The 12,738-nt window shown below is 31.4% G+C and overlaps 1 protein-coding gene across 1 annotated transcript; it reads right to left on the reverse strand.

Moving 5' to 3' along the window:
• Positions 1 to 1,923: 1,923 nt before the first annotated feature.
• LOC122607396 (zinc finger protein CONSTANS-LIKE 13) lies at positions 1,924 to 5,885 on the reverse strand. The gene is made up of 4 exons (XM_043780362.1): positions 4,954 to 5,885; positions 3,608 to 3,823; positions 2,817 to 3,100; positions 1,924 to 2,443 (listed from the first exon to the last, which is right to left on the reverse strand). The coding sequence occupies exons 1-4, from the start codon at positions 5,533 to 5,535 to the stop codon at positions 2,353 to 2,355; spliced, it is 1,173 nt and encodes a 390-aa protein (XP_043636297.1). The 5' UTR covers positions 5,536 to 5,885; the 3' UTR covers positions 1,924 to 2,352.
• Positions 5,886 to 12,738: the final 6,853 nt, after the last annotated feature.

The raw sequence follows: 12,738 nt of genomic DNA on the forward strand, positions 1-12,738 counted from the left end.
TACCAGCAACACTTAATAATGTGACTTAATCATACAAAGGTTTATCATCTTGAAACTTATCATTGTTAGTTTGTTTTTGCGTACCTTGTGAATTAGAAGTACCACAATCTTCTTCTTCTTCTTCTTCTTTTTCTTCTTGGTTTTGAGTGGGTGTCATGGTAAAGTCGTCAAAAATCTGGACTTCATCTTCCTTAGATACTGAACTAACATTATTCTTTCCAAACAGCATGTTTGTATGCATTATCTTCAAGGAAACGATGTTTTGGTATTATAGATTACATTGTTTTATATATATATATATAGAAAGAATATATGTTTGGATTTTAGATGATTTGATATTTTGGAATAATAATGTATGTTATGACTTGAAAATATTGTTTCTGTTGTTTGTAAGATAATTGTTTCTTTATTTATAGACCAAAAAGTAAGACGCATTTTATATTTAATGCCTACTTCAGAAAACGAGGGATCAACGGATTATTAAGAAAATTAATGAACACCTCTGATTTTTCGAACTAAACCAATATAATTCACGATTTGGACCTATATAATTCACTGTAGCATACCATTTAGGTTTGCTATATTCACTTATCTCATATAGCCATTTTCAGTCTTGGATTCACGAAACAAAGGCGAATGGAATCACTTTCGTACCCGATTCTGGTTCGTTCGATCCAATTTGAAAATCGTGGGGGGTTCAGCGAATTATGTGACTATGATCTGTACCACCACCGACCACACACCACCTACCACCGCCAAAAACACTAGAAACTACATCTATACACAAATCTAAGAAGAGAGAAGGAGAGGGGGTGGTGTGCGGTGGATCTATACATAGAATTATGAAGAGAGGGGGACATTGTCGTTGCCGTTAGAATAGAAGTTTGATTGTTAACTCCGGTGATGATAGCGGTTGTGCGGCGGTGGAAGTGGTGACATTGGCATGGGGAAGAGATATAATCTATCTTTATTGAGAAACTAAGTAATGGGATTATTCTTGAGAAAATAAAAAAGTTATAAATAAAATGTTGAGAAAGTATGTGGTTTGATTGACGTGTCTTTAATGATTCTGGTACAAAGTAGGTGGTTTAATTAATGTTTTAGCCACATCTACAACTACCACCCTGAATCTCCATGACAAACTACAGCCACTCAATCTGTATTGTGTCATTATTTACTTATAAAGTTTGCTTCATTGTTTTCTTTAATTTTTGGCGTGGTTCATAAGTGTCATCGTTATCCAATTGTTAGATTGGGTTTATATTTAATCAACTTAAAATTTCTATGAAATATCATCCCATGTGTAAACTAAAAAGCAAATGCTAAACCACAAGTGTAGGGGTTTAATGACAAAAGTGGACATTGTAAAGGATAGTAATAAATATAATATTTTTTAAGTCATCTATAACAAATATTATTTTGTATAATTGTATCGAAGTATGTATTATTGTGAGTACTAAATTTGTTGTGAATTTATTGCTCCCTAAAGATGAAAGCATGGAAATTTTTTCGATGTCATAGTGATTGTATGCTAGTTAAGTAGATATATCTACCTAGCTAGACTAACTTTTAACGTTTGTTTAGCTTCAATAAATAGTGTTTTGAACTTTCGATTGTACATAAAGAGAATAAGTTTGATCATTAGTACATAACAAATATTCACATAATTTTCATGATATATGATTATAATTATGATGATATATGGTTATAATGTACACTACATATTATACTGGTTTTTCTTGACCCGCTATATTGAATCATGAATCATTGAAATATTATCGTGCCACCAATGCTACCACCAGCTTTAACACCACTCATGCACGTTACGCTTCCTCATTTTGATAGAATGTTCAATCTAAAAAATGTCTCACGCACGCTACAAAGCATCATAAATCATTTCATTTCATTCAATAATAGAAAAAAAAAAAAAAAAGAGATTGTTATCGATATAAATTTAAAAGAATCTAGCAGAAAATATTTAGGGTCAACCTAACCCGGCTCGTTTTGAACCATACAAAAGTTATCTGTCTTGGGCTATTATCCACTCTCCTGACTTCTATTTTCCCACTTCTATATGGAAGATGATGTTCATCCGATAAAATGAAACTCGGCTTTATTTTATTTACAAGTAACTTGTGACAAACATACTCCGAAAACTGATGATACATGAACACCACTAATCTAATCACTCTTACTAAGCGCTTGATAAACTATGCAGAAAAACTATAGCAAGTGGAAACCTAGGCAGCGCTCATGAGCATCTTTGACCACCGATTTCCATTTACCATAGCACAACTCTCTACTATACCCTATCATCTATCAATCATCAAACTCAACGCTCTTCAGATTAGTTCATCGATCCATTTTGGCAAAACGTCCTCTAATCCTTGTTCTGCTTTCAGCTCGCACCTTTCGTGACTCGTACCTAATATGCTTATCGTACCTGGTATAACGCCATTAATACAAAATAACCACTTAATGCAGCTTGAGTATCATGATTTACATGTAAGTTAAGGCTAGTTTGCCTGCCTATTTAATAAAAAAGTGGCAAGATTGGTTTGGCACACAAGTCAGGTAACGCAGTAATGAGTCAAAATTGGTAGATGCGTTCACAAGTATTATTATTGTAAAAGAGAAAAAAAGAATCCAACCTTTTTAATAAAATAATTCAGGAGGTTTTTACGCATTTGTTTATAGTCTGTTTGACTGATTTGACTCATTACTTTTTAAGTTAAATTCTTTAGCTTACCAGCAGACGCGTCAGAGATAGAATACAAGTAAAGGGAACAAACATCTTAAAAAATGAGTAATACTACCTTCTACATTTCTTCTTCTCTTTGTATCGTGTTAATGCCGTCTCTCTCTCCTGGTTGTTAAGTTCACGTAGAGCAACAGCAGGAAAGGCTGGTGCATTTTCAACAACAGTGTGATGTGACTGACCTTCATGATTGGCATTGGTGTGGCTTGATTTATGTACATTATTATGTTTTTCGTCAGGAACTATGCAGTTTGCCTCTGTGTTATTTCCCACCAATTGGTCAGAATAAAACTCCAGCCCGCTAGTTTCAGAACTATCAGGGCACCATTGAAATGGATTCGCCTGTAAATTACAAAACAGATCCAGTATCTGGATAAGAGACCCAAAGAGTTTACTACTGGCCAATAGTCCAAACCCCAAGAGTACAAAATAATAAAGAAAAAAACTAAAGATTAAAAAAGGCTGGCCCTAATGAGACACCAATATATGGGGCAACCAGTGACGGGCTCAAAGAAGCAACAAACCCATGTAACCATAAACCTGTAGGTAGTGCCAACTTGAACCATATATGGGTGGATATACATTGCTGTTAACGGGTCAACCGGTACAGATAGATAATATGATTTACCTCAAAACAGATTAACGGGTCTAAAATCACCAAAATGCACTCAAAATGCACCTGTTAACTCATTGTATTAACTAGATACAAAGGAGCTAAAAATTTGACATTGCTCCTTATATAGTCTATAATAGCTATTGCATTTTGTAAGATAGAAAACTTTTTGATGAAGCTGTAAATTCTGTAAAAGCTACAACCCCACATGCATGAAAAAAGGATACGAATCATACCTCATATGAAGAATATACATTTGGCTCCAACTTATGTTCGAATCCTGAACTCCTACCTTTGAATCGGATGTCTTGTGTGGTTACCATCGGTGATTGAAACTCACTTGTTGATTTAATCATGTCTTGATCATTATCCACATTTGGTTCAGACTTGGCTAATTCACGAAGCTGGCGGAGAAGTTCATCTTTATATGTTCCAAAAGCAGCATTCCGGTTCTGATTCAAGAAAGACAGCCTAAACTAAGGTAACAAACAACAACGCACAACACATGTGACTGGTGATCCTAATAAGTAAAAGAAACACACACACGTCTAAAATTAATAATCTTATATTATTTTATGACACTAATAACTATAAGTAACACTAACTTTTCATATGCAAGAAAGCCACAAATTAAAACATCATTTGCTGCAGAGTAAATTCCAAAGCACCAAATTTCTTGATTTTGTGGAACAGGCATCTTACTTAGGGTCTATATTTGTAGAAAAATGGCCTCTTCTAGGAAATTAAATTGGAAAATTTGAAAATCATAAAACGTGTTCAAATAAGATTTTTCCATTGAACATTTTAATGGAAACAAAAATCTAATTTTCTAATTTGTAACTACACTTTTGAAAACTCAACTTTATGGTTTTCAACATTTTCCTTTCCTGAAATGAAACACGGCATACACTTTCTGAACTTGAAAACTAAACACAACTAAACACTTTTCCAAAGAACACCAAAAACAACTAAAAACGTTTAAACAAATTTAGTCTATACATAATAAGAAACATTTCGTTTTCTTGAAAACTAGAAATAGGATTAGAAAATTAGAGAAGTTTTTATGAATAAGTAAACATGAGCTAAGTAATTGACTAATTGGCTTATTCATGAATAATCTCAACATTAAAAAATGTTCTATGTATCATGAACTATCTATTTAGCTTCTTTATAATATTCTCATTGTAGGTCAAGAAGATCATATATAATATATTACTATTCCTAGTCGACATACCCATGTCATGATCAAAGCATATCAAACATATACATAAATCAAAACCAAATCTCTAATCTAATAAATTAACAAAATGCATAAACCGATTATTGCATCAATATAGTAGATCAAATTGTCATTGTATGTAATAAAATGTGCTATTTACATTCCAGTTTAACAAAATATATTATACTACCAACGTACGCAAGCGACTATGTATAACGTCTAAAATATCGACATACATGACAGTTTAGTAAATTTTTCGTTTTCTACATCTAAGCACATATTGTCATATACACACGTTGTAAATTAATTTATCGGTTACTGGGTCATCTCGAATACTGCTAAATCGATAAAAGGAAATTATACCTTAGGTAAAGGAGGAACACCCATAGCTTGATAATTATGATTTGAACCACTTGAAACGATCAAATCATCAAGACTAACAAAACTCGGAGTATCCCAAACAAGATACTCCGAAAACCCATCACCCGACCCGTTTGACCGACCCGACCCAATAAACTCGGACCCACCCTCACTACCCCAACCAAATAAAACCCCTTTTTTACTCAAATCCTCACACCCCAAAATTGACAACAAGTCACTGACACTAGGACACCCACTAAACCCTTCAAGCGGTCTCCGGTCATGACCCGACCCGGAGCCCGAACCCGACCCGGTTTTGTTATGGGTTTCCCAGTCACAATTCTGGCAGTGAACGACGGCGTCGGTGGTACAGAAAATCGACGCCGGCGACGAATCACAACCGTCGCAAAGTAATGATCTAGTGTGTTTAGTGAATAATGGATTAGTTGAATGAACTTCACGATCACAAGATAAACAGAGCTTAGCTGTATCAGCTCTGCAGTACAGAATTGCCGGCGAATTGTTGCAGAAATCGCAGCTCCGGCCACGGTGGTTGGTGTTTTCCGGCGGAGGTGAATCTTGCATTTTTTATTTTTCTTATGAAAAAAAGATTCAATTTTTATTGGATTGAAGTGATATTTATGAAATGGGTATGTATAATTCTGGGATAATTTGATGAAAGTTGTGAAATTTAAGTGAAATTTTGGAAATTTATGAGATGGGTGTAAATAAAATTAGTGAAATTTGGTTAATGTTTTTAAGACATGGGTGAGGATGATTTTTGAATAAAATTTATAAAACTGTTGTGGAAAATGTGAAATTTGGTGAAGTTAAGAGATGTGTATGGATCATTCTTGTATAATTTTATTGAACTAAATTGGTTTAAAGAAAGAAGTGAAATTAGGTGAATTTTATACAATTGGGTTTTGGATAATTTGAAGAAAATTGAAGAAATGGGGGTGAGTTGAAATTTAGGGAAGAAAAAGAAATGGAAAAAGAGGTGAAATGAAGAAATGGATGGTAGGAATCAGGCTTGTTCTCCAAGCAATGAACTTGGATTTGATGTAGTTGTAGTAGTAGTAATTGTAGTAGATAAGGAGAGGTGCTCTCATGGATGATATCATCAAGAGGCCATTGCACTAGTCCGAGCAGTAATCTAGTTAAATTTTCTTGAAAAATAATCCATCTTTTAAACATTAATTTAAAAATCTTATAAATATAACGAGAGCAAACACTCGCGCGTTGCGACGGTGAAATGGTGAAAGTGATAGGTCATAGAGTATGATAAGTCATAAGAGGTGATATGTCATAGAGTTTTATATAGCCAAATGTCTTAGCCGTAGGGGTTCTGCCCTCGAATTTAAAATTTCGTCGAAAGTATATCGAATGACATCTCTAATGAAAGAGCATGAAATTTTAAACACCCATATAATTTTTATAATTTATCGATGTACGGTTTTTGAGATAAAAAAATTTGAAAGATCTAGAGGAATAAAATGATTTGTGGAGTAGAGAGAAAGTTGTAGGCATTGATGTATGATACATTATGTATTATCATGTGTACATTGTTGTAATTAAAAGTTGAAACCTAATTTGCTTTATAATATATAAATATTTTCTTTTAAATTTTACATATTACTATCTAATAATTTAACGATTTTTAACCTAATGAATTAAAAGAAATTAATCTATTTATTTTTATCTTTTATGTTATGTGAATGGGAAGTTACATTCATAACAAATTTTGATTTATCTATCATAAATTTTAGAATATATTGTACCACCGTACTTAAAGTGAAAAATTTACAACAATTATCAATAAATATATATACTTAATTACATTGTTTAAAACTATATGAAGTATATGTTGTGTTGTTACAGAGATAGATAACTAATTATAGTTGTAAACTTATCATTTCTCGTCAAAATAAATCTGTAATAAATGATTCAAAAGTTATTATATAAATATCACTTGTGATGTGAATTCGGTGCGCAAGTTCGACCAATGATACTTATTGCTTCTCCTATCCTATTTTTATGTATTTACAATTAAACATTACTCCAGCCGTCCATTTTAAATGTTCTATTTTGACTTTCAAAGTTTTTTTTCTTTTAATTTTGACCGTAATTATTTTTTAGTATGCCATATAACATTTGATATAAAATATATGAATAAATTGAGGTTTTAATGTATTTTTTATTGATATAAATTTCATTAACAAAACTATTTACGATCAAGATAAAAAGAAAAAGAATTTGAAAGTCAAAATATGATAATTAAAATGAGACAGAGTGAGTAATATTTTCGTTAGACAAATGATCAAATGGACCTCACTCCTCACTGATGAGACCATGAAGACCCGTGCCAACAGTTCACATACATGGTTCAAGTAAGTTTCAATGGACTAAAACATTAATATGGGTCTTTGGGATAGGGATTCTCTAAAATTGTACCAACTTTATAGGTGAAGTTGGACAACTCTTGGCCTTTGTATTGAAATCAAAGGTCAAGATTCAAAACTCAAATTTGAATCTTGACATTTGATTTTTATCCAAAGGTTGAGATTCCTCCAACTTTACCTATGAAATTGGTATAACTTTAGATGACCCTTATCCGGGTCTTTGACTCTTTGTAACTCTTTAGTAGTTTTAGTATTTATATATATATATATATATATATATATATATATATATTATATATATTATGTATATATATTAGGGAAAAGAGAATATAAGGTTGTTCGGCACCTAAGTTTAGGTGTGGAATCCCTCACATACTAATATTTTATTATTTCTTGTTTAATGAATAAATGCATGGATCCCATGATTTTTATGGATTAAAAAAAACAATATGTGAGTGTTTCACACCTAAGCTTAGATATCTGACAACCTTATATTCTCATTCCCTATATTATATATATATATATATATTATATTATATTATATATAGTATTTATATTATATATATATGTGTGTGTGTAGATACATAATTTATGATATTTGGGAATTGGGACATGTTGAGTTGGTAAGAGTTGTAGAAGATTTTTTCATAAAAAAAAAAAAGAAGATTCAAGATTTTGGGTAGGGATGGTCAATGGTAGGAGAATGAAGGACGTGGAGATATATTGGACTTACAAAGTCTTTCCATGTGATATTATTTTATATCTAGTTCTTTCCTAACCTCGTGAAAGTGACATCCAAGAAAATAGTAGCAACTCTTTTGAGATTATTCTACCTACATTTGCTAAAAGAAGAAATATCATTTACAAATTATAAAAGAGTAAATTACATTTTTCGTCCTTAAAGTTGGTATAATTTTTATTTTTTGTCTCTTAAGTGAAAAATTTACAATTTTGACCTTGAAGTTGGCAGATTTTTTCAATCATCGACCCTCGCCAAACGTTATTAAGTATCAGCCGTTAAGTCAGACACGTGCAACACACGTGAGGGACTGAAACTGCAAAAAATGAGAAATTCAGGGACGAAAACTGAAATTTACTTTTATGTTGTCATCATCTTCATCTTCTCCGGCTGACTTTTGTCCGAAAATTCACCGGAAAACTTAAAATGCCGACATCTCACTCGTTTATTCGAATTAGACCACGAAACCACCACCAAACTTCTCAAAATTAATTTTCGCACGAATCCTAACCAAAAGATTTCAGATTCAACACTTGTCAGAAAACTCAAAATACCCATAACATGGATTTTGAGCAATATTTCTGTATGATTTAGTCTGTTCCAAGAATGCAATATTTCTGTTTTCACAAATAAGTCCATGTTGGATTAGGTGTACGTGCTTCTCACTAAGACACCAATGGTGTGCCTCATTTATTATTCCATTAGCTCTGCACCAAAAAGAAAAGTACAAAATGGGGAGAGACCTTCATGTGGGTTCAGTTTTTTTTAATGAGGCAAAGACATAAGATCAAAAAATTAGAAATATATATAAAGAGGGAGCAAAGAGGGACGAAAGGACCAGGAGGTCTGACAAGCCCTGCAACTCAAATATTTCAGATCAAAAATTCCGATCATCGTCATCTGATTCTTAGTTTATGTAATAGAAGTTCCAAGCAATTTACAGTTTGTCATTTGGTTGATTATAGCTCTTGTTCTATATTTTGTATAGAAACTTTAAATCCGTTGTTTGTGAAATCCTTACGTCAAAATCTCATTCTGAAAGTTGTTACAAGTTTACTATTGATTCATCTAGTATTGTGTTAAGTTTCATAGCGATTTGTTACCTTTTATTTTTGGCCATTTAGTTAGATGTTAGTTTCATTGTAAGGTTTTCGATATAGTTTACTTGTCAATCGTTAAGGTTACTTAGTAGTTACAATAGTTAGATTAGTATATTGAGGTACAAAGAATTCGGGTGTGACAACCGATTCATTGGATCTCGTTTCGGTTATAAGTTATTTGCACACAATGTTGCTAGTTTGTACAAGTTTCATGCTTAGTTTGTTGATTTTTTTGGTCAACCAGGTCTTGGTTACAATTTCATTTACGATGCTTTTCATTTACATTTCATGAAATATCGACATTTTAAGATTTTTTTTTTGTTAGGATTCGTGTAAAAATTAATTCTGAGAAATTTGGTGGTGGTTTCGTGGTCTAATTCGAAGAAACGAGTGAGATATCGGCATTTTAAGTTTTCCGACGAAAGTCAACCGGAGAAGATGAAGATGATGACAACAGAAAAGTAAATTTCTGTTTTCGTCCGTGAACTTGTCATTTTTTGCAGTTTCAGTCGCTCACGTGTTTTGCAGGTGTCGGACTTAACGACTGAAACTTAACGACGTTTGGTGAGGGACGATGATTGAAAAGATCTGCCAACTTTAAGGTCAAAATTGTAATTTTTTCACTTAAGGGATGAAAAGTAAAAAACGTGTCAACTTCAGGGACAAAAAGTGTAATTTTACTCGTTACAAAAACATATTCCTATGTTAGAAAAATCTCAATAGATGACATTATGACAACACTATATACAGAAGCAATGATATATTGTTAATAAAATCTTTAATAGATCTTCCAACTATTTTGTAATTCATGACTTGTACATTAATTCATTGATTTAATACATTTATCGATCAACTATTTAGTGATTTTTTTTCATCATCAAACACATCTTTTTGCTAATAAAATAAAGGCATAGATAAAGACGTCGATGGAGATGACGAATGTATTTCTAACTAAAAATAGATTTAAAACATCAAAAGTTAAGAGAAAGACATTTTAAAATGTACGTACATTACTATGTTATATATCTATATATTTTTCTTTTTGAGGATATCATATGTACAGCATGGCAGCATGCCATACACAATTAGCCAATTAGCTATATGATTAAAGTATTTTTAAAGAACCAGTACAAATAGTTATAAACTTAAAAGTTGAAATTGCAATTTTTAATTCTATTTTTCTCTTTGTTTGTTGAACGTATAAATGTATGATGAGTGCAGGTTCATAATACTTACGTTATAATTTTCCCGTAATCTTTAACATACAGATATAACCATTACCTTATAAACCATGGCTTACAAAATGCAAACCACTAACTACAAACCAAAGAGTCACTAACTAATGTTGTGATTGGTTAACTCAATTATGTATCATGAATCACAATCAACAAATCACATAAATCATGAAACACAGATCAATTGAATGCGGACAGCTGCTCATACTGCCTCCAAGCTAGCTCTATCTTTATATATTACTAGCTTATACAATTTCTTTCCACATGAACCGTGAAATATTGATAACAAACCATAAACAACATCATGGGGGATTAGGCATAAGACAAAATGGACGAACGTCCAAGGTACGATTTTTCAGGGGCCCATATTTTCAATTTCTATATATACATGTGTAAAGTTATATTTTATATATTGTCTTTATCTTTATTAATAAACTATTAATATTTAGATTGTTTTTAAGAGGTTAGATTTTGGTTTTTAGTCCCCAGATCAAATTTCTTAGCTTAAGGGCCTTTTTTAAAGATCATCCTAGACTCAAGTCTTCTTAAAGTCGGCCTTTAACAACATATAATAAACAAGTATAGCTCTTTAATGCATGAAATACCAGCTGTATCTAAAATATGACGTGAACAAAAAATAATTTTGAATATTTTGATGTGTATGCACGATACTTCGTATAATTCGCATAAGTATATGTCATTTAATTCGATTTTTAATTATTTGCCTATTCATATATACGTCATAAATCATACTTTGCAGCATATAAATAAACCAGCTGAAGGATTCTGTGCGACAAGAGTAGTCGATGTTGATATTAACAATCCTTCCTTTATCAAGTTGGATGTTTTATTTGTTTTAAAAAAGTAATAAAAGGGTACGTAATAAATATTAAGACTTTAATAATACTTCGTATTATTTTTTATTTATCAATCGATATCGACACTTATTACCCCCTCCTTCTAACATTTCTCCCTTTTTTTTAAATATGTTTCAAAATAACTATATCTAGTTATAAGTTTCATCAATAAAAATAGTAAAAATGTAGTGCAAAAAAGACCAACGACCCTAACCTAAAGGAAAACGGTGAGAAAGACCGAGACCTTTTCATCTTGTTGTATCCCAAAATAACTGATTTATAAATTTAGAACATCTATACTTCTATACAAACTATATAAAAAATAAAGCCTTATGTTGAAAGTTTAAAAAAATGAGACACGAAAATTGATCAAACTACCCTTAATGATTTAAATCACCATCAACCATTAATATTAAGTTACACTATCAATCATTTATCTTATAAAATATCACTATTACCCTCTTAAATAGTTAAATCAAACACCTTTACGTTAATTACCTACCCCACTTGAAGCCACCACCACCATCACACTGTCATCATCGCCGCCGCATTACGCAGGTATTGTGCTAGTTTAATATTAAATATTATCAGTGACACTGGTTACACTTTACTTAAAAAAAGCTCATAATATTACCTTCTTTAATAAAGCAAATGGATGTAAATAGTGACTTTTTTTGTCTTCACATGTAGTTTTAGTATAAATAAATATATTCCAACAATATACAGAGTTCTGTATTTGGTGCAATGGAAAGCATGTCACTTATTAAAGGAGAGGTCCCTATTTCGAAACTGGGTGTTACCTCTCCATAAGATTTTTAAAGATTCATTTTAACCCCTCATAAATTTACATATATAACCCTGAAGTTTTACATATAATTAAAATATTATATAAAGTTTAGGTTAAATATGTAATTTCATTTTGTTATTTGTGTTCAAACAATTTTAGAAAATATATATCATAGGTTTACTTTTTGTAAATAATTTTATTTTTGGGTTTTTTATAAATACTTTTTAATGTTTTTCTTTGTTTTCTTTTATAGCATTTGACATGTGTTGTATTTTTTTGATCTATAAAATTTAAATTTTTTATATACAAATTTTAGTTTTCTTATATAAAAAATGTAATTTTTTTCAATACATTTGTATTCTTTGTATTTATTAATTTTTTTGTTTTGTATTTTACCATCTTTAATTTTTTATACTTCCGTAATACTTTTGTTTTTAAACCAATGTCACTCATCGGACGGGTTGAATCAACTAGTTAACATTAAGGCTGATGCAAAAACATTGTATGAACCAGAACCACCACTGACCAAGTTTGTCTCCAATTATGCTTAGACACAAGATCATAACCAGTAAACCAGTGAAATATTTTGTTAAGTAAATGCATTGCCTTATATGAGAATTTAATTGGTTCAAGTTTATTTTCAACTTACATGTGGTTTATGTGTGTTG

Source organism: Erigeron canadensis, chromosome 7 (assembly GCF_010389155.1).
Source record: "Erigeron canadensis isolate Cc75 chromosome 7, C_canadensis_v1, whole genome shotgun sequence".
Classification (NCBI taxonomy): domain Eukaryota; kingdom Viridiplantae; phylum Streptophyta; class Magnoliopsida; order Asterales; family Asteraceae; genus Erigeron; species Erigeron canadensis.

What these genes read in the sequence shown, in the direction of transcription:
- LOC122607396 (XM_043780362.1), bottom strand. Translation starts at nt 5,535, where the DNA reads ATGCAAGATTCACCTCCGCCGGAAAACACCAACCACCGTGGCCGGAGC. An exon ending in ATGTATATTCTTCATATGAG is followed by an intron (nt 3,101 to 3,607) that starts GTATGATTCGTA and finishes TGTAATTTACAG; the next exon opens with GCGAATCCATTTCAATGGTG. An exon ending in GAGAAGAAGAAATGTAGAAG is followed by an intron (nt 2,444 to 2,816) that starts GTAGTATTACTC and finishes GCGTTATACCAG; the next exon opens with GTACGATAAGCATATTAGGT.